The 23,563-nt window shown below is 32.7% G+C and overlaps 1 protein-coding gene across 2 annotated transcripts; it reads left to right on the top strand.

The window, feature by feature from the left end:
* The first annotated feature begins 270 nt into the window (after positions 1 to 270).
* LOC106672509 (adenosine monophosphate-protein transferase FICD homolog) lies at positions 271 to 20,021 on the top strand. 2 transcript variants are annotated; one of them, XM_014404036.2, is made up of 8 exons: positions 271 to 356; positions 468 to 907; positions 2,616 to 2,812; positions 7,412 to 7,591; positions 9,583 to 9,749; positions 14,852 to 15,019; positions 15,086 to 15,268; positions 19,736 to 20,021. In XM_014404036.2, exons 2-8 carry the CDS (start codon positions 589 to 591, stop codon positions 19,935 to 19,937), a joined length of 1,416 nt encoding a protein of 471 aa, XP_014259522.1. In that variant the 5' UTR covers positions 271 to 356; positions 468 to 588; the 3' UTR covers positions 19,938 to 20,021. The 2 variants fall into 2 exon arrangements, with proteins under 2 accessions (XP_014259522.1, XP_014259513.1); XM_014404027.2 differs by having other exon boundaries at positions 2,592 to 2,812.
* The last annotated feature ends 3,542 nt before the right edge of the window (positions 20,022 to 23,563 follow it).

Here is a 23,563-nt window from a genome sequence, read left to right as displayed (position 1 = left end):
TCCAACTAACAAGAATATATCGGTTAATTTAATTAAAATTAATAGAATAACAAACAATTATATCCCTATTCATTTTTGAGCAGTTTGTACATATTTATTATTTAAAATTTTTCCTTTGTTTTCTTAGGAAACAGCTTTTATATTGTTATATTTTTATATTTAAACATATTTTTTTATCTTGGACTAATTCCGTAAAATATATTATTACTATTTGTTTAATGTGATGAATTGGTGATGTGACGTCATATCGGTGAGACGTTCGAGAGTCGAGCCACTGGCCTTGGGGCGGAAGGCTCTAAGGCTCTCACTTTGGGGTTGGAGGTTTCTCTCGTTCTGTGATTTGTTTACATTTTTTGGTATGTTTGTCTTGGACACGTTACCGTCACGATATGTCGCTTCTAAGACGGATGAAACGTAATCTGAAGGATTAGCCGTTTTTCCAATCCACTCGGATCTCTCTTTTACAGGTAATTGGGTGATAAATATTGTCCTCGAGACTCCGGGACGTCGGTCGTCAGTGGAAATGCGCCCGTATCCGGAGGATCCACGTCGTAAGACAGCCAGGAAGGTGGAAAAGCGGGTCGGACAATGACGAGGGACGTGACGATGAGATCCACCTGGTCAGGACTTCGGCTCTTTTCCCGGGCGGATTATCGCTTCTTCTTCTCTTCCTCGATGTCGCCTTGTTTTTCTCTCGTCTACTTTTCCCTCGGAGTCGTCATCTCTCTGATTTTCCTTCGTCTGAAAGACGCCTATCTCGGGCCGCCGGAAAGCGAAGCACCTCTCGTCCAGCGGAGGGAAGTCGGAGTTTTCCAGATGTTTCCGCCTTCCATGCACCTCGAGATGCAGCGGCACGTCTCGCCCGAGTTCGACGTCTCGACCTCGTCCAAGAAGATAGAAACCACCAGTGAGTAGACCAGACTCAATTTATTATCAATAACTTTCTAACATCCAGATAAATCCTTCCTCACCTTCCGATTTGTCCCTAAAACAGTTTATATTTCAAAATTTTGGGAGTCTCCTCGTTCTTCAGTTACACCGTCATAAATAGTGCCCAACGGGGCAAACTGGAAAAGTCTGCGCGTTTTCTTGTTTGTTTAGTCCACAATAGCGAGTCCCGTGACTCGACACGTTCGTCTTTCGTTTCTCTTGCAGTCGTAGTGCCTGGTAGTGTGAAGGTGCGAGGTCCGGTGCTGATTGTACTAGGAGAGAAACGTCCGAATTCCATTTTATCCACGTGAAACAATGAAAGAAAAATCATTCCGTTTTTATTGCTTTAAAAGTTAGTTAGTTTGGCACTAAAACGATTTTATTAGAAGCTAAAAAAATTTAATAAATTTGAGAAATATGAGCAATTGTGGTTTTTATGAGTCTTTACTTTTTATTACAAAAAATTAAAAGAAGAATCTTTTGTTTTTATATTTAAATTTATATAATTAATAACTTGAATTGTAATTAACTTACATGTGGTTTAAAGGGCCCAATTAGTTTATATTAATTTAAATTACATATTAATTAATTTTTTAAATGCAGGAATTTTACTTTACGTGCTTATGTTTAATTCTAACTCCTAGGTTTCTGCTGTGTTAAAGAAATGGTCCATTTTTTTAAAAAGGTTAATATTAAGTTTAAAAAAATTAATTTGAAGAAAAAGGGACTAATTCGATGCGAGAAAAAGATTAAATTGGAATCAAAAAGAGTTAATTAATAAAAATGTAAGTTTTAAGTTATAAACGTTCAATTCGAAATTAAAAACAGTTTACTTGAAGTTAAAAAGGATTAATATCATATTAAAACGGTTAATTTGATGTTAAAAAGAGTTAATTTGATATTAAAAAGGGTTAATTTGAAATTAAAAACGGTTATTTGTAGTTAAAAAGGGTTAAAGTGAAATTAAAAACGGCTAATTTGAAATTAAAAAGAATTAATATAAAATTAAAAATGGTCAATTTGAAGTTAAAAAGGATTAATTAGAAATTAAAAATGGTTATTTGACGTTAAAAATAATTTAATTTGAACGAAAAGAGTTGATTTAATACAAAAAAAGTCTAATTCGATGCGAGAAAAAGATTCATTTGAAATCAAAAAGAGTTAATTTAAAATAAAAAAAGGTGTTTGAATTTATAATATCGGCGTAGAGTATATTTACGAAAAAAGCATAATAAATAAGAATCCTTTTTTTATATTTATTTGATATAATTTTAACTTTATTTGAAAATAATTTTCATTTGATCATCTGAGAGCCTAATTACATTCGATAATAATGCATTCTTTTTGTAAATTTGAGAAATGCTCAATTATTTTATATTTAAAAATATATTCTGAAATAGACACGCAATTATTTCATTTTGCAAGCTTATATACATACTAGCTCCGAAGTTTGTTTAGTGCTTTAAAGGATAGTTGAAATGGAAATTAAAAAGGGTTAACTTGCCCTTAATTTACCTTCTCTTTTTATTTATTAATTTATAACTGTATGGAAATTCTCGATTGGAAATATAAATTTTTGAACTGGATTAACTGAGTGATGTCCTTGTTAAATAACGTGTTACTCTTGTTAATTTGTTTTCTACGTTACGTTATTGATGTAGATCGTTCGTATGTTTGTTTTACAGGCAACACGATTGAAGCTTTCAGTTCTATCCAAGCCGCGAAGGAGATGATCGCTTCAGGGAAAATGGATAAAGCTCAAAGATTATTTGAGCATGCACTGGCCTTAGCACCCAACAGTCCGGACATTCTGAACTATTACGGAGAATTTCTGGAATCCACCAAAGCTGATATAGTGGAAGCTGATCACCATTACTTAAAAGTAGGTAATCTCCTCTATAAAATATGCATGTGCGAATTGCCTTTAAAATTATACAGATCGTCTAGAACTCTTGACAATGGGACCGACACCAGCTTCACTTTTTCTAAAATTTTGAATCAGTTCTTTATGTTTACATACCTTTCTTTATCTTTCTCGTGTTTTAAACCTACTAATTTCTTTTACTGTTTCTCCAGTATTCTTCCAACCAATAAGTTGTGATGTTTTATTATAGTATATTTTATAACGACCCTTCCTTTTCTTTATCTTATTGCTAACCTCTCTATACCTCAGAGCCTCGTCAAGTGTGGATAAAATAACACAAATATACAAAAACGCAGAAACAAGATAAAAACATGATAGTCTGGTTAGCACTCACACTACCCCACATTACTCGATATTCCTCGAGGCAGTTGGGGATAAACTTCTTCATTCACGCTAATAAATTACATTCGCACATTCATTCACTTTACCCCCAGAGTATTCGATATTCCTCTGGGTAATTGGGAGATAAGCCCTTCCATTCACGCAAATAAATACATCTGTTCCAATAAATAACACATATTACATACATGAAGGATAAGATATACATACGAATATTATATATATATACAATGTAAAATATTTATTGCCCTGAGATATTTGATCAGCAATATGTGCCTGTTGCCGTGCCTCAAAGAAGTGCATAGGTCATTCTTGGTTGTATTTATTTCTTTGCTGACTTAGTTCTTCGCAGTCCCATAATTATGCTCAACAGTATAAACCCTCCACACCACGGACACCTACGTCGTCTCATCTTTATTAGAAGGTGTCAGTGTGTGTTCTTTGTATGACCTATGCTCAACCTGATAAGTATGACTTTTTCCCTTCTAGACACAGCCTCCGCAGTATAATGACGGAGGTCTTTTTTTGCATTTGCGTAATTTTGATGTGTTTCTTTCGTTCCAGCGGATGCTCCATTCATTTTTTATAGCATTAGCGCTCGTTCTTTTTAAATCCGCTGGACGTATAGAGTTGGTGGGGGGGGGTTCGTGTGGTTATACCAATGTGCCCGGGAACCCATGGCCGAGACGATCGATACCTTTAAGTTCATATATTTTTCTGATTAATGGGCCTGCGGATGCTCTTCTCCTTAGTTTGCGTATAGCGCTTAGGGAGTCTGTGTATATTATGAACGTATTTTCTTGGTTTCCTTCGACGATCCCCAGCGCGAGGGATTTGGCTTTGAGTTCCGCCCTGTACACTATATGCTTGCTGAGAGGGGATGACACCGTTTCTATCTGACTCCCCATTCAAGAGACGGCACCCACACACGTTGCCGTTGGTCTGGTGGATGGGTCCGGTTTCACTAAATCCCTCCATTGTCGGTTAGAGTTTACTCTTATACAGGGAGCTCGAGAAAAAGACTCGAAATGGAACCAAAACGTCCTAATTAACTATGATCCAAATCTTAGCAATTTCGGAGTTATTCCACTTTTTCTGATTTTTTAAGATTTCACGGCCTTGCTTCAAATAAACCATGATAACTCCAAAACTAAAAGGTTTTGGACAGATCCGTTGATACCATTACTACATACTACATTAAATTTCCAATAAGATGTGATCGATACTAAACTTGTAAACGTTGGTGAAATAAGCGTTTTAGTACCCATAACTTTGAAAAATAATTTATTTTTTCAAAGTTGAAAAACTTACTATGGTGATTTTAATCTACTATTTCGAAACGTATAAACCAGCAAAGTAAAGCAAACGTTACTTCATTTGATGTCCTTTTTAGTGGTGCAATTGCTTTTTTAACTACGTTTTTCGAAGAAGAAGAAATTGATGAAGTAAAGGGAAAAACCGTGGTTGAAGGAAGGAATTGGTAAGGAGGAACGATTAATAATAATAAAAAGTAAAAAACTTAAGGAAATTTTGAATGAATTTATTAAACGCTTTATAATTTTAATTCGAAATGTATTTTCGACGCACTGACTCCGTATATAAGATGTATATCAGCGTATTCTTCATTAGAAAAATTAGCCATAGTGTTAGCAAGATATCACATAGATAACGAAAAACATTTTGAATCTTAAAACTCTTTTATTTCGGAGAATAATAATATAATAATTCTTTATTCAAAGTTGCAGTCGTGTTAGTAAATAAGTAAACACTTGCACTATTTCGGAGTCGAACCCAAATTAAAAAAAAAATTAATAAATTCATTCAAAATTTTCTTAAGTTTTTTATTTTTATTTTATTTATTTACTTTTTTTTATCTTTCCACCTTACCAATTCGTCAACCAAGGTGTTTTCCTTTCCTTCATCACTTTCTTCATCTTTGAAAAAAGTAATTTAAAAAGCAATTACACTGCTGAAAAGGATAGTAAATGGAGTACATTGGCTGAAATTTGCTGGTCTCTAGGCTAGGAAATAGTAGTTTAGAAACGCCATAGTAAGTTTTTCAACTTTGAAAAAAAATTATTTTTCAAAGTTCTAGCTACTAAAACTCTTATTTCACAAACCTTTACAAGTTTAATGTTGATCACATCTTAATAGAAATTTAACCTAGTTTTCAATGGTATAAACGGATTTGTCTAAAACCTTTTAGTTTTGGAGTTACCATTGCTTATTTGAAGCAAGGCCGTGAAATCTTAAAAAATCAGAAAAAGTAAAGGTTAAGTATTGGGTTGTCCGGAAAATAATGCAGGATTTTGGTATTAAACAAAAAAAAAGAAACTAGTTACTTTAAAGCAATGTTCTTTAATCAAANTAATCCTGTAAACGTAAACAGAATATTTTATATAGATTTTTTTTAATGAAAACTTAAAATCCTGCATTATTTTCCGGACAACCCAATAAAATTAAGTTAAGTTAGTTAAGTGAAATTAAGTAAACTCCTGCTGAGATTCAGACCATAGTTAATTAGGACTTTTTGGTTCCATTTTGAACGAGAATCAACTGGCAAAGTTTGTAACACGAGTAGCCGAACACCCTGTATATTTGGGGGATTCTTCTTTTAATTCGAGATTTTTTAACGTCAATAAATTATTCGTACACTTTTTTAAACGAGGATATTTCAATTAGGAGGTTATATGAACACTCGGAGTGCCGGTGTTTTCGAAAAAAAAAAAATTGTGTGTAGAGTTTGAATGCAGGACCGCGGGATTCGAACAAGGGGCCTTTACCTTATAGTGATGAGCGCTGTGTCAATTTTTTAAACATTTTGTGTGCAATCAATCCCATTAAAACTTAACAACTTCAGCCTAACCCTTTTTAATTTTGAATTAATCCTTTTAAATTTCAAATTAACCATTTTTAACTTAAAATTAACCCTTTGTACTTCTAAATTAACCCTTTAAGTACATATTGAACTAACTTATGTGGTATGGAATTAATTTTTTTTTTACTTAGAGAAATTATGGTTTTTAAAAGATCTACAATTTTATATTAAAAGAAACTCAAATTAAAAGAAGAATCATTTCTGTATTTATGTTTGTATTTTTTATTTTATGTAATTTTTAGTTTTCATAGAAATTAATTTCCTTATTCTTCTAAGAACCCAGTTTTTTTAATGTAATAATTTTACTTTATTAGATAAGTTTTAATTTACTTTTGTTTCTGGGGTTTTTTGACGTAACTAAGGCTAAGTTTGAAATTAAAAAGTGCTAATTAGATCCGAAAAACGGTTAATTTGAAATTAAAACAAGCTAATTCGATGCGAAAAGAGTTAATTGTAATTAATGTTCGTATGGCTTTTAAGAGCGCAATTTTTTTTAATTTACGAAAAAAAATCTCAAATTAAAAGCTGCGAAAAAGCGTTAGGTTGAAATTAAAAATGGTTAATTGGAAGTTAAAACAGTTAATCTGAAATTAAAAGCTGCGAAAAAGCGTTAGGTTGAAATTAAAAATAGTTAATTGGAAGTTAAAACAGTTAATCTGAAATTAAAAGCTGCGAAAAAGCGTTAGGTTGAAATTAAAAATGGTTAGTTGGATGTTAAAACAGTTAATCTGAAATTATAAAGTGCTAATTCGATGTGAGAAACGGGTAATTTGAAATTTAGAAAGGGTTAATTTGACGGAAAATATATATAATGCTTCATTTTTATATTTAATTTTAAAACTTTTAATTTCAAGTGCAATTATTCTTCATAGTTTTCTAAGAGGCGAATTATTTAATATTTAAAAAAATGGCAAATTTCCTCTAATTCCATTAATATTACGTCAATGCTTTAATGAACTGATTAATTTGAAATTAAAAAAGTTAATCCAGAAGTTGTTTAAAAAAGTATATTTATAGTTAAAAAAGGTATATTTATAGTTAAAAAAATAATTAATTTGAAATTAAAAAGGGTTGATTTGATGGGAAAAAGCTATAAAATAAGACATCAATTTGCATCAACAATTCAAACTAATAAGTCGACCCCACACTTGACAATTAATGCTTTACAGAAAGGATTAATTAGTAATTAAAATGGGTTAAGTTGAAATGAAAAAGTTCTGAAGTTGTTCAAAAGGGTATATTTCTAGTTTTGAAAACATAATTAATTTGAAAATAAAAAAGGTTAATTTGTTGGAAAAACGTTACATGCAACTTGTTTATTAAAAAATAATGTTTTTTAGGCTTTAATACGAAGTCCTGGTCATTCGGCGGCTTTAGTCAACCTCGGGAGGATATCCGCCCTCGTCGAAGAGATGGACAATTCGGTGTTAAGGAGGATAGACGGGAAACGTGACACAGTGTCGAGGATTCCAGAAACCAATGCTGCCTTAATGAAAGCCAAACGGGAGGCGTACTACCAGGTTTGTGTCAATATTTGCCCGGATGAAACAAAAGGCTAGGGGTGATAAAAGTGGCGAGGAGGCGTTGACACGCTTTAACGTTCTTCTTTCCCCTTGTAAAATAAATAATGCACGTTACAGAGTCAAATATAGAATTTCCCATTAAAACGTTATAAAAGACGCCTCTTAATTTTAACTTAAGAATAGTGAACAAAATTTACTCAACTGGGTCGCTTCATACATTTATTCCAATATCTCTATTACTTGAAGAGAAAACTGTAAATTCCTCGAACCCAAGCCATATTGAACACGTTTACACAAAACTAGAAGAAAGTTAAAATTGAAATCATAACTGTTAGTTACTTGGTTTTTCGCAGTGGATTCCGATGAATCCCATCTGCATAGGTTTTGATCTTACTTTTAGTTGTATAAACTGCTCAAAAATGAATATAATTGATTGTTATTCTATTAATTTTAATTAAATTAACCGATATATTCTTGTTAGTTGGATAAAACAAAATGGGAAGTACAAACCAAAAAGAAACAAATGTTAATCCTTAGTTTTAATAACGGATTTACTTAAAAATAATAAACATGAAGATTACTCAGTTTGTAAGCAAACATTTTTTCTCGTCATTTCTCCGTTTTAATCCAGTCGCATTTTCTTTAACCATGAAAAGACATCATCTTGAAACGTTCGCTATATTATTGTGAGAATGAGTCATCGAGGTCACCGGCAAGTGGATATCGCAGGAGCAGTCGGCGTTACTCAGAGCGTGGTTCCGGGGCTTTAGCCCGATTCTGAGGGACTGTAAGTGCCAATAGGTGGTCTGGTAGCTGATCTCAGCTAAGGGATGACAGAAATGTTGTCACTGCTACAGGACGGAACCCTTTCCATAGTACCCGCCAGATCCTAAATGAAGTACAAGATGTTTTGGCAAGGCCTTTATCAACACAAACGATTACAAAGTTGGCCTCACATCGTATGCCCCTTTGAGACGACCTGCAGCAACAGTCCTCCACCAGCAACTCAGGAGAATATGGTGCAGCGAGTGCCTAGAAGAAAACACCAATCGGAATGCTGTTATCTTTACTGATGAGTTATGTCTGTATAACATAGCAAATAGCAGACGCCGAAGAGTCCACCGAGAACAGGGGATGCGTACAATGCCCTAGTTCATGCTCCCTTCAGTGCAATTGGGAGGAGTGTAATGGTCTGGGCTGGGATTTACACTGGTGGATGAACTGGACTCCGTATTGTTGAAGGCAACCTTATCGCAGTCCGTCATGTCCAAGAAATTATTAAGGAATACATCCCTCCAACCAGGGATCTCATTGGCTGGGATTCCTGATGACTATGCCAGACCTCATAGAGGCAGAGTTGTTCGTCACTGTTTAGAAAACTTGGGAATTTCCCATCTGGCCCTTCCCCCGTTGTCTCCAGACCCCAATCTCATTGAGAACATGTGGGATGTGCTGCAGAGAAAGTTTTTTGATCACCATCCGCAGCCAGTTGACCTGCAACAACTGAGTGCAGCGTTGCAACATCTGTGGAGTGAAATTCCATATGAAATTAGTGGCAACCTTATTAAAGGTTTGCCTAACAGTTGCCAGAGGTTATAGCTAACAGAGGACATTATACACGGTGTTAATTGCTTAAATAATTATTGTGTCCAATGAACAAAATTATAGAACTAAAACCTTTTATTTTGTTCTCTTTCATAATCCCATAATTAAATCTTCCTTCAGTAAAATACATAATAATTTATAATAAATTTTAACGCAGTTTATAATAAAAATAATATCAAAATGCTAGGGAAAATAAATACTACAAAATTGGCAAAATCCCTATTCGTTATTGAGCAGTTTGTTTGAAGACAAAAAATGGGATTTCATCGGAGTTTAGCTATGTTCAGTTTCTCCGTTTTTATTTCGGCCAGATTGCGTTTATCAAGCAGAGTTGTTCGATTTCAGTTCATTATTGACAATCTGTTTCTCTTTCCCCTTTTCAGCACATATATCACACAGTTGGAATAGAAGGAAACACAATGACGTTGTCACAGACGAGAACGATTGTAGAAACGCGGATGGCCGTCGGTGGTAAAAGCATAGCCGAGCATAACGAAATTCTCGGCCTGGACGCTGCTCTTAAATACATCAATACGACTTTGATCCACAGGTGAGGATTTTCTTCTTTTCTGGGGGTGCAAGTAGGCGAAATATTGAGGAGTGGTTTAAACTCATTGGAGAAAAGACGAGAAGAGTTATATATAGATATAGTTTTTTCCGTCGTATTAAATAACTAATTTAATTTCAAATTAACTCCTTTTAACTTCATATTAACCTTTTCTTTAAAGCATTTTAAAAAAACATAGGGTATGATAATATGAAATATAAGCATGTAAAGCAATTTGTGTGCATATTTGTGAATTTTTTTAAATGTAAATTAATTTGGCTCTTAGAAAACTATATGAAAATTATTTACAATTGAAATTTTTAACTTCAGAATAACTTTTTAAATTAATTAATCACTTTTCCTTTCACGCTTATAAATTACATTCATTCCAGTGAATTAACATGTAACACCCGATATAAACATGTCTGGTCACATCCCCCCCCATCCAGAATCTCTCCCGCTATTACTCAGGATTGAACCCACTCCTTTCTCACTAATAACTTACTTTTACTCTTCAGACATCACACATCAAAATTTTTATATATATGCGATTTTTTAATATAAACTAATTGGGCTCTTAGAAAACTGTACGAAAATTATTTACGATTAAAATTAAACTTTTATAAAATTCTATATAGGGGGTGTCCTGTTTAGATGGCCTGGCTGAATTTCTCTTGAACCAATGGCACTATACAAAAATACGTGTTTAATATTTTTTAGTCTGGTTTCAAATTTTTTTTTTATTAAATTTATTTGTTAAAACTGGTCTTATTAGACCAACCATTAATTTTACTATAATATTATAGAATAAATAAATGTTTACATTCTTATAAACCCATTGGTACAATAAGATTTACATTTCACTATTCACTTTTAACTACACAAGTTCATATGGCTTTGTTCTTTTTAATCTTCTGACCGTGTTTCGGTAATGTAAGAGTTTAGTCGCTTCCACATTCTCGTGCTGGCTGAGGCGAGCCTGGTGTTTGGCGGCAAATCTTTGTATTTCCGCCGTGACTTCAGGGATCTTAAGATCCCTATGTAAGTCCGTTTTCCTTATGTACCAAGGTGCATTGACCATGTTACGTAAGATTTTATTTTGGAATGTTTGTATGATTTTGATATTGCTGTGTTTGGTACAACCCCATAGTTGAACACCATATGTCCACATAGGCTTTATGACTTGTTTATATAATAATATTTTATTTTGTATAGCAAGATTGGAGCCACGTCCTATCAACCAGTATAGTTGTCTATACCTTAAACCTATTTCTGTCCTTTTTTTCTTCCCGTGTTCTTTCCATCTCAGCTTGGCATCTAAGGTCATTCCCAGATATTTAGCTGTATTGCTGTATGGTATAGTAGTTCCATCGATTATGAGCGACGGAACATGGTCCACCTTTTTGTTTGTAAAGATTAGATGAACTGAGTTATGTTGATTTAGCTTGATTTTCCATTTTTTTGTCCATTCGTTTATCTTATTACATGCATTTTGGAGGATTTTGGTTGAGTGGGTGATAGTCGGTCCTAGTGATATCACCGCTTTGTCATCTGCAAACGTTGCAATTTTTACTCCATCTATTTTCGGAAAATCACTGGTGTATAACAAGTAAAGCAGTGGACCTAATATACTACCTTGTGGCACTCCTGCATTTATTGTTTTTAATTTTGAATATTGATCTTCTTGTTTGACTCTAAACAGTCTGTCAGTTAGGTAGGAACTGATAATATCGACATACTGCTTTGGTAGCATACCTTTTAGTTTATTGATGAGTCCTTCGTGCCAGACCTTGTCAAAAGCTTGTGAGACATCAAGGAAGATAGCAGAACAATGGTTTCAAATTATAACTTTTTTTAAAGAAAAATTATACACCTACCTCAGGCCTAGTCAGCTTTAAAATTTCAAATACGACCCTATATACGACATCCTGTTACATCACTTTAAAGGATTTTGTACGCTAAACAATGGCTCGATCGGATTTTAAATTGGTCGAAAAATGACAAAGTTATGGCAAAACGTTTGGGGAAAAAACCGTCTTTTGGTTTGCTATTTATTATTCACATTTAATGTTCGAACTGCCTGCCTTGCGTAAAAATGCTAAGATTTCTCTTTTTTACCACTCTTCAGCGGTGCTCAGAGTAATGGATTGAGATTGATTGACAAGCATTTTATATTCCTTTGCCGCAATTCTTCAGTTGAAGTTGCTAGGTTGTAATTGGCGTAGACACTGTTTTTTAAATGGCCCCACAGAAAATAGTGAAGGGGAGTTAAATCGGGTGACCGAGGAGGCCAACAGATCGAGCCATGAGGTTCTTCTATCCACCTATAACGGAAGTGAGGATTCAAATAACGTCTCACTCGCAAAGAATTGTGTGCTGGGCATCCATAAACCTTGAGAACCACTTTACTAGGAGGAACATCATGTAATAGTGTTGGTAAAACTCCCACAAAAAAAAGGGAATTGAGCACCATTTAAATTATTTTCATGAAAATAAGGCCCAATTAATTTACTCCCGAGAAGTCCATTCCAAACGTTGATCTGTGAACCACCTGATGATGACAAGAGTACCAAATGCACGGATTTTCCTCTGCCCACTTTCGAAAATTCCAACGGTTTAGTATGTCATTAAAGGTGATTTGGATTCATCAATCCATAGGATGTATGGAAGAACGTTTCCTTCACTCTCCCAAATCGACATTTGTGCAAGGAACGTTAGACGTCTGTCATCCTCAGAGTGCTGAAGTTCCTGGACAAGATGAGAGCGATACGGCTTAAAATTGTAAGCCCGGAGTACATCTCTGATTTTATTTTTTAAAAATCTAAAACCCTTCCAACATTTCGGAGTGAGGAATTCGGTTTTTCGCGCACAGTAAAATATTAAGATCCTCTTGGAAATTACGCTGCCCGTTTCTTGATGATGAACAGCAGCTGTTCCGTCCTCATATTGCGAGCAACGAATAAACGATACGTGATTTACTCTGGGGTGATCAGTAAATTTCTGGGAGTACAACATGGCTTCAATACCAACATCATCAATAAAGCAGTCGTACATATCAACGCGTTGTTGATCGGAAAAATGTGCTCTTCGGTTCATTTTGAATGAAATACTGAATGCAACGGATAGGTACTATTGTTTTTTACTAAAATTTATTTACCTCCAGGAATTAAGATTCCCTCTCGTAATGCGAGTTTGACGAACAATGACAAAATGTAAACAATAAAGGCAATTAATGTTTATTTTGGTGAAGAAGCAAATTATTGAAATTAACAAACGAAATTAGTTTTTTCAAACTTTTTACCATAACTTTGTCATAAAATCCAATTGCACCATTGTTTTCAGCATGAAAAATCCTTTAAATGGTAGGTCAGGATACCCTGTACACTTTTTCTCCAATGAATGGTAAAAATTTGAAACAAGGCTAAAAAATATTAAATACATTTTTTATAGCGACATTGGCTCAAGAGAATTCAGCCGGGTCATCTAATAAAGACACCCTGTATATCAATGAAGAATAAAGATATTTTCAAATTTTCAGTTAAAAAGCGTCTATTTGGAATTAAAAATGATTAACTTGAAATTAAAAACGGTTGTATGTAGTGAAAAAGGATAATTCGAAGTAAAAAAAAGGTTAATTTGAAGTAAAAAATGCTTAATTTAGCGGAAATCGAACTTTGCCTCCCTACAAAGCTTCCTTTCGGTACTAATCCTGTTTTTTATAACTGAGAATTTTTAACAAGTCAATAAATTATTTATTCTAAATGCAAAATAAACCTCTCGAATAAATATCGATTTTCTCACATAAGCAAGTCGATTTGTCAAAAAGTCATGTTATCTCTAACTGCACATTATCTACATTTCGAAACATCACTCTTCCTTTGATAATATACCCCGTCTCTGGAACATGCCTTTGATCTCGGCGAACCGAAAAATTACCCAATCGAAGAATCGTTTTATCCCAACCCGCATAGCATCTCAATTAACCATATCCGAAGATTTCGACTTGGTTTCTATTGGTTTTTGGGATGTCAATCAAGTTTATTAGTCCACCGATGCGAGGAAAAGTTATCTCCATGTTCATTCGACACACGAGACCTACCTTTTACCACTTTTTCCCCTAAACCCTTCACTCCATCAAAGGTCTAATCACCCCAACAGTAAAAAATCCGTTGGTTTTGAACTTATCACAACAATCATCCTCCGAAATATTCCTCAACAATATTTTCCTTAAAACCATTTTACAACTCAGACTTTAAGGTACTTCCCAATCCGATGGAAATTGTCCAACCCATTCCCAAACCTCAAAAACCTTATTTCATTCACTCCATCCGTTTGCTGCCATCAGTTGTCATAATAATTGAAAAACACCTTTTACGCCATCCTTTGAATGCTCCAGTGTTATTCTTTTCTAGGTACTATCACACTTACTTTCACACAGGTACTTTCAGAGGCATTCACTGTGCCGAAGTGGGTCTCCTGGTACCATCCTCAAATCCCATTCAATATTCAATATATATACACTGCACTTTTATCAGACGTTACGCCATCCTTTCAGCAATCCAGACCCAATGGGCTTCAGAAACCTCCAGAGGACAGACTCTCTTTTTTGGAATAATGCTTCAAGAAATGAAAAACCAGATTCAACGAAACCAAATACTAGCCAAATCACCCTTTACCTTATCACCCACCTTTACTCCAAACTACATCTCTCCCAGAAACCAATGGCATGACTCAAAAGAATAGAACTGAACTAGAATAGAAGCTAAGTAGAAAACAAATGCGTCACCTAAATATAATTACTACAACAGAAGGACGGGCGTATGAACCCAACCGTTTCGTTCAACCAACAAAGAATCCAGTCCAAAAGCCTTCGAACCATTCCCCAAGCTAATTTGTATCCTACCTTACTATCCTCACAGACCTCCAAATCCCATTTATCTTCGAAACAGTAAGTCGATACAGCCTCCATAAAACCCTGGAACCTCATTCCAGCCAACACCTTTCATCCCGAACTCTTCCTGACAGTCTCCTAAGACGCCAAAAACATCAAGGTTAATGGGGGCTTTATTTTCATGTCTTAATTTTAAATCGTTTACATTTTTGAGGATTGGTCGGCTAACGATTGAAGACATTCTAGAGCTCCACAAGAGGGTTTTAGGGTTTGCCGATCCGACGGAAGGAGGTGCATTTCGTAGGACGCAAGTGTTTGTAGGCGATCACGTCCCTCCTGCGCCTTCGAGCATCCCTCCTCTTATGAGTGAATTTAAAGAGTGGTAAGTTTTTTGTGTTTTGTTTTTAAGTTTTCTTATCCAACTCTGACTTTGCTCTGGGCTGTTTAGGCTCAACAGCTGGAAATCGATGACGCTCCATCCTGTGAGATACGCCGCACTCGCGCATTACAAGCTCGTACACATTCACCCTTTTCACGATGGAAACGGCAGAACTTCTCGACTGTTGATGAACATGATTCTAATGAATGCCGGCTACCCACCAGTTATTATTTTAAAGCAGGACAGATTGAGGTGATTTACATTTTATCTTAGTAGTGCAATAAGGTATTATTGTACCCCTCCTCGGATAAGGGACACTGTTTAGGGGTCACCTCCGTTTACATGACCGTTAAAGTTGCAATGGCATGGAAATTTCCCATCCACACCTCTACTTAAGGGACCCATCAAATGAAGGACAGGATCACTGTAATCCAACAGGCTGGAACAATACAGAAAGCCTCTGATTAGCGGACAGGCCAGAATATTTTTTTTTCTTAGATAGCTTAAAAGATCTGAGAATATTGAAACGACTTCTAATTATGTTTACAATCTGTAAACAAATGGGACTCCGACCCGCCATATATAAACTTTAAAGAAAAGTGCTAGATTCTTACAAAAGTTTGGGACATCTAACGTAAGAATAACAGCTGATGCTGGGTGTTGGTCTCCTAGGCGGCGAAATCATGCAGAACCGGCATGAGGTCACTTACGGGGTCCGTCATCACCCGCGGGTTTGAGTAGTTGTAGACGGACCCAATAAATGGCCCAATGGAGGTTCAGCATGCGTAAGAATATTAGTTGATAAATTAATACTTAACAAAAAGCTAGGAAGGAATTTTTGAAAGATCATAAACTCGTTGAAAATTCACATCTAAATCCACCATCACTTGTCAAACATAGTTTTTTCCCGTCAAATTAACAGTTTCTAACTTTGAATTAATCTCTTTGATTTCAAATTAGCCCTTTTAATTTATATTATCCATTTTGTTACCGTCAAATTAACCGTTTTTACACTCAAAAGAATCTTTTTAATTTCAAATTAACTTTTTAATCTTATTTTAACCTTTTCAATTTCAAACTAACCGTTTTTCTTCTTCAAATTGACTCATTATAATATCGAAATAACACTTTATTTAAATCGTTAAAAAACTTAGGAGGTGGTATGAAATATGTTAAGTATGTAAAGTAAAATTCGTGGGAATTTGAGATGTTTTTAGTATTAAATAATCAGGCTGTTAGGCTGTTTAAAATTAAACATAAAAACCTTCTTATATTTCATATGATCTACTAAGCTGCTTTAAATAAAGGGTTAATTTGAAAGTAAAAAGAGCTTATTTGAAATAAAAATGATTTTTGAAGTAAAAAAAAGTAAATCTGAGAAATGTGAGAGATTGTGGTTTTTAAGAGCCAATTTGTTTATATTTATTTAAACAAAATCGCAAATGAAAAGAAGAACCCTTTATTTTTATATTTTATAATATATCATTTTTAATTTTCATTGTAATTAATTTTCATATAGTTTTATGAGAACCCAATTAGTTTATATTCAAGCAAAAATCGCAAAAGTACAGGAATTTTAATTTACATGCTAATATTTCATACCCTTTCTTAAGGTCTTATGCTTTAAATGGTTAATTTGGAAGTAAAAAGGGCTAATTTGAAATTAAAAATAATTTATTTGAAGTAAAAAAAGTTTAATTGGCGAAATTGTGGTTTCTAAGAGCCAATTTATTTATATTTAAACAAAATCGCAAATTAAAACAAGAACCTTTTATTTTTATATTTAATAATATACCATTTTTAATTTTAATTTAATTAATTTTCATACAGTTTGATAAGAAACCAATTAATTTGTATTGAAACAAAAATCGCAAATGGAAAGGAATTTTAATTTTGTTTATGGTTTTTCATACCATTTCTTACCGTCTTAGGTGTTAAAGGGTTATTTGAAATTTGTAATTTATAAATGCCTACTTTGAAATAAAAATGGCAGTGATTTGAAATTAAAAATGGTTAATTTATCAATTAAAAAGAGCTAGTTTGAATTTAAAATTAAAACGTGTTACTTTGAAGTAAAAAAAAATCGTTGCTTTGAAATTAAAAAGGGTTAATTTGATGAGAAAAAGGGTTAATTTGACGGAAAAATCTAAATGCATACCCTACGTCTCAAAACTTGCCCAGTCCCGCTACAATTGATTTCTCTCCTGTTCTCTACTGCCATATCATTGAAATCCATTAATTCCCACTGTTATCATTTGGTAGAGTCGGATTAATCCCAATATCTTCTCAACTGTGGGCCATATCCTTATTGCTTCAGCGATACCCCCGGGCCCGTTTTGAAATATATGCGACACAATAACAACAAAACAAATTTAAAAAAAGCACGCGATTCTTTGCGTATTCGAAGCTAATGAAAACGGGAAGTGAATGAGATCCAGGGGAAATGGATGCAAAAAGAGAGCCTATGGTGAAGAAGTCACTGATTGTTGAAATATATGCGACACAATAACAACAAATTTAAAAAAAAAAATTAGAAAACACCGGGATCTATAGCATGGCTGCCGGTGTACCTTTTGTCTTTTTTCAGTTCCCTGTTTATTCTACTATAATAAAGTTTATTACAAATGGATTACATTAAATGTATGTGCGAGTTCCTTTTCTTTTAGAATCCTCCGAAGCTTTTGATGAAACACGAGCTAAGTTAAGCGTATTAAAGTATTAAAGGTTTATATATATATATACAGATAAAAAAGGGTATGGAAAAGTTCGATTGGATATTCCATATCACCACCCCCAAATAAATAAATAATTATAGAGATAATCTCTTTAACCCCAAGGAAAATATAAAACGAGATATTGCAAAAACACCCTCATCCATCATAATTAAACATGCCGGAATGCTTCTTTTTATATGCCCGACGAACGGATAACGATTTTTTTTTCTAATACAGAAATATATTTCAATTATATCATTTCAAGACTTCGATCGGATTTGCTGTTTGCTCAAGGGAATTCATTTCGCATACTTTTTAATATCTGAATCCTACCTGACCTCATCTCTCAGAGTCACTTTTACGTAGATTCCCATTAAAGCGAGTGTCCCCCAGGGCAGCACCGTTGGACCCTTCAAATTCACAATATACACAACCGACATTCCTGTTCTGCCTAACAATATTATATGCACTTTTGCTGATGATCGAATTCTGATCCCTCAGTAGGTAGTTATAAAATTCCGTCAACTTAACTCTTTTTAATTTGAAATTAATCTTTTTTACTTTCAAATTAACTCTTTCAAATTTCAAATTGACTCTTTCTTGAAAGTATTAAAAAAATTTATGAGATAGTAGGAAATATAAGCAGGCAAAGTAAAATCCGTGCATTTAAAAAAAAATAAAATTTTTAAGTACTTGTTAATAATGACCTTTTTTAACATGAAATAATTGGGCTCTTAGAAGACTATGAAAATTAATTTTAATTAAAATCAACAATTATATAAATTTCAATATAAAAACAATTGAATCTTCATTTATTTTGAGATGTTTTAGTTATAATAATTGGGTTTGTAAAAACAGTATGAAAATTAATTACAATTAAAATTAAAAATTACATAAAATAAAACATGTGATGTTTCTTGATCTCACGATTTCCAAATAATTATAAAAATAAAGATCCTTTTTTTTGGGGGGGGTTAATGGTTAAAAAATTTAATATTTATATATTTTTTAAATCATTAAAAAATAAATAAAATGTAAAAATAATGGATTCTTCTTTTAAATTTGATAAATGTGGGAAAATGTAGTTTTTAAAGGTCAATTATTTTATGTTTAAAAAATTTCTCAAATAGGCAGGCATTCCATTTTTACATGCCTATATTTCATACGATCTCATTAGTTTTTTAATGCTTTCAAGAAAGTATTAATTTAACATTAAAACGGGTTAATTTGAAGGTTAAAAAAATTAAGAAATGTGTAAAATTGTAGTTTTTAAGAGCCAAACTATTTTAAATGAATTTTAAACAATCGCAAATTAAAAGAAGAATCTTTATTTTTATATGCAATTTCTTATATTTTTAATTTGAATTTGACTTGTTAATTGTTTAATTTCAAACATTTTTTTTTCATATGACCTAACAGCCCAATTTTTTTTCCAAGTGGCGTCAGGTTAACTGATTTGAACCCTTTTTCGCAACGAATTAGCCCTTTTTATTTGTAATTAAAGTATCTCTTTTAATTTTAAATTAACCCTTTCTTGAAAACATCAATAACCTAGGACATGTAGCACGTAAAGTAAAATTCCTTCATCTGGGGGAAAAAATAGGTTCCAAGAGGACCATACGGAAAGTAATTACAATTAAAATTAAAAATTATATAAATACGAAATAGTCGTGTAAGACCCAAATTATTTTATATTTTAAGAAAATTCATAAATATAAAGGACTTTTTATTTACATGCTTACATTACATATCAACTCTTAATGTTTTTAACGCTGTAAAGGGGGGTTAATTTGTAATTAAAAATGGCTAATTTGAAATTAAAAGGGGTTAATTTAAAAAATTAAAAAGGGATAATTTAGCCGTTTGTTTGTGCATATATTTTGTAAATAACGTAATTAATCTCATAATCTCATCAGCCAGCTTATCCGAAGGCTTCCGTGTCAACCATTACCTGCAAACGGCCCGCGTTTAGTGTTATCATTTTTACGTCTTTATCTTTTTGTAGATACTACCAAGTGTTGGAAGCGGCGAATGAAGGAGATGTCCGGCCGTTTATGAGGTTTATCGCAGAATGCACCGAGAGGACGCTCGACCTATTTCTGTGGAGCACATCGGAATATTCCAGTGAAGTTTCTGCCATCGAGCCAGTACCTGAAATCGTCGGTTCTCATCATTCGTGTTATAAACAAATCACCCCCGATACTTAAGCAATAATTAAATTTGATTAAATTATTATACACTATTTTGTTAATGTTGGCTAATCGAAAATAAAACACATTTTATCACTGTTTGAAATTTTGTTTGTAATTTTTTAAAACCTTAACAAAATTCTAACGCCACTACTACAGGTAAGTAATGTGTTATTGCCAAAATTTCAAATAGATTTTTTCCTGGAAATTGTTCGTTTCTTTTATGAAGTAGCGGATACTTCCAAGCGGTATGGTATCAGTATGGTTCAAGAAAAAAACATTTCTCCAGCGTCCCAAAGGCAGCATTGGTCCCATCTTTTCAATACTATATACTATACTACTATATACTATATAATATATACACTACTAACATTCCTATACCATCATTATTACCTGTACGGATGATAATTTTGCCAACTAGCCCGAGCTGTATCCAACACTGGTGCAAAAAGTGTATTGACAAGTCTGAATGGGGAAAAATGTAAACATGGTACTGAAATTATTACAATTAATATTCATTTTTTTAATAAAATACAATATAAAACAGATTCTACTTTTAATTTGAGATTTTATTGTAAAGATAAAATAATTGGGCTCTTAAAAACCATATTAACGTTAATTTCAATTAACCCTTTTTAACATCAATTAATCCTTTTTAGCAGCAAATTAGCCTTTTCTTTAATTTCAAAATAACCTTTTTTTAAGATCATTATCAATTTTTAAATTCAAAATAACTATTTTAAGCATTAAAAACACAGAAAATTCATTACGATTAAAATTAATTTTTTTTTTATAACATTTAATATAAAAACAAGTTCTTCCTTTAATTTGAGATTGTATTGTAAATATAAAATCATTGGTCTCTTAAAAGCAATTTGAACATTAATTTCAATTAACGCTTGTTAACATCAAATCAATCCTTTTTAACGTCAAATTACCCTTTTTTAACATCAAATTCTTTAATTCCAAAATAATTTTTTTAAGATCAAATTAACCATTTTTAATTTCAAAATAACTATTTAAGCATTAAAAAACCTAAGAAAATTAATTAAAATTAAAATTACATAAAATAATAATATAATTACATAAAATAATACATAAAAATTGAGGATAAGCTTCTAAAGGAGACGTTTTGAAATGTCTAAATTGTGGTAAGAGAGCTTTTGCCGTCAAATGAGCCATTTTTTATTAACACCAAATTAATATTTTTCATTTCAAATTGATGTTTTTACTTCAAATTAACAACTTTCAATTTCAAATTAACCCTTCTGTAAAAGCATTAAAAAAATCAAACAAATCATGATCAAAGATATGTTTTCATATAATACAAATTAATGTACAATAAATAACAAAAGTCAATTTTTTTACGAGGGTTCGCTACAGCAGACGTCATATCAACCCTCGTGGTGTGTTTTGAAAACAAGCCCATTTGTACGTATGTCGTGTTCAAATGCTTCCTTTCGTGATGAACACCCTGCTAAACCGGTGGGCTAAAAAAAAATTAACAAAATATACAATACTTTTTTTTTACAATTAACACTTTTTCTTGTAAAATTAACCTTTTTTCGCATCATATTATCCCTTTTTAATTTCAAATAATCTTTTTATCTTCGAAATTAACCATTTTTATTTTTAATTTCTTTAAAGTATTAAAATATTTTAGAGATGGTATGAAATGGCATTTAAAATAATATTCTAGCATTAAAATAAATACATTTTTATGAAAAGAAAGCAAAGAAGAAAATAATGTAAAATTAAATAACAATAAAAGATTCTTGTTTTAATTAAAGAAATCATGTTTTATAAAGGCCCAATTATTTTATATTTAAAAAAATCTAAATTAAAAGAAAAATTATTTGTTCTTCAGTTAAATTGAATTTATTTTAAGTTTATTTAAATCAATTTTTATGTGGTCTTCTAAGAACCCAAGTAATTTATATTTAAATTTTTTAATGCAGAAAATTTACTTTACGCGCTTTACAATTCATACATTGTCCTAGATTGTTTTATGTTTGTAAGAAAGAATTAATTTAAAGCTAAAAAAGAAGGTTAATCTGAAATTAAAAAGAGATAATTTGAAGATAAACAGGGTTACGTCAAATAAAACAAGTTAATTGGAAGGAAAAAGTTAATCTGAAATTAAAAAGAGTTAATTGGAAGCTTAAAAAATCGTTGTCAAATTAAAAAGAGTTATTCTGAAGGAAAAAAAAAACATTAATCTCAAATTGAAAAGAGTACATTTGAAGCCAAAAATATTTAAATCAAATCAATTTGACGGGTAAAAGAGTTAATTTGAAGTTAGAAATAGTTAAATTGACAGGAGAAAAAAGAGGATTATTTTGAAATTAAAAAGGGTTAATTTAACGGCTTTAAAAAAAAGTTAATTTGAAATTAAAAAGGGTTAAATTGACAGGGAAAAGGGGAATGTTTTGAAATTAAAAAGGTTAATTTAAAATTAAAATTTAGCATAAAGTTTAAAAGGGTCAATTTGAAATGAAAATGGGTTAATCCGAAGTTCAAATGGATTAATTTGACGGAAACTATATATAACAACACCAAATGATAAAATCGTATTGTCGCTCATTACAGAATATATTTAGTTTGTACAGATGGTCATACAAAGATATATATAAAAAAATTAAAAATTGGAATGTAGATCGGGGATTGGTCGACAATAGGAATGGAGGCTATGCTTTTTGACTTGTTTTGAGATGGAGGTTACTTTAGTAACTGGGAAGTAGTGCAAACTGGCATTCACAGGAAAAAAAATAAAAATTATCCATCACCAAAGCTTTCGAACAGAGCCGGTCGAACAGGTCTGATTTTTAATAATTCATCATTTAATACCTAACGTGATTCTTCAATAATATATTCATTTATGTATGTAGCATGTTTCGCTTTTTTTCTGGGAGTTGTTGTTGTCTCTCGTTTGGGGTGCTGATGATGTTTTCGTCGGACAAATCCGATTTTAATTTACAACATGCTGTTTTCTACGATTTTTAATAAGCGGAGGTGGTCAGTTCGTGATTCACGCGATGTTTGTTAGTGAGTTAAAAATAGCCGTGAACAAGAAGGTAAGTTGCCGGGCTTGCCTCTTTACCCAAGGCGGGAGTGGGAGCTTAGTCCATTCCATGCCAATCCAGGAGTTCAGTGACACGTAACAAAAATCTTCCCTGTATACATTTACAACAAAAAAATTCTTCCTGTAGTAGATGCATAAGAGGTCGGGCGTCAAACACGCTAGTAAAAAAAGAAGAACAGAGTAGGATAACCGGGACGTTACAATTCCGGTACACACAAAAATGGACGGATGATAGATCTTGTCAACTTTTTATTTTTTATTCAGCAACAATTTACTGAATACGTGTATTTAAGAATTGAAAAAAAAGTCGGGTGAGAAATTCAATGATAACACCCCTAAATCATCCGACTCGGGAAAGGATACGAGTATGTACTAAGAATAGTAGCGGACCGAAGATGCTGCCCTGAGTGACGCCCCGTCCGCCCTATATAATAAAGAGTGAAAAGATCCGATCCATACTCTTAAGTGGCTGTCATCCAGCTAGGGCTTAATGATGGCCATGAATTTCCAGAGCAAATGTTTTTTTTCCTCTATTGTGGTCCAAGTTGAATGTTTTCGTTCC

Source organism: Cimex lectularius, unplaced genomic scaffold (assembly GCF_000648675.2).
Source record: "Cimex lectularius strain Harlan isolate CLEC.00 unplaced genomic scaffold, Clec_2.1 scaffold284, whole genome shotgun sequence".
Taxonomy (NCBI): Eukaryota; Metazoa; Arthropoda; class Insecta; order Hemiptera; family Cimicidae; genus Cimex; species Cimex lectularius.
Note: the sequence above shows the minus strand (reverse complement) of the source record. Positions and strands in the feature narration are given on the sequence as shown.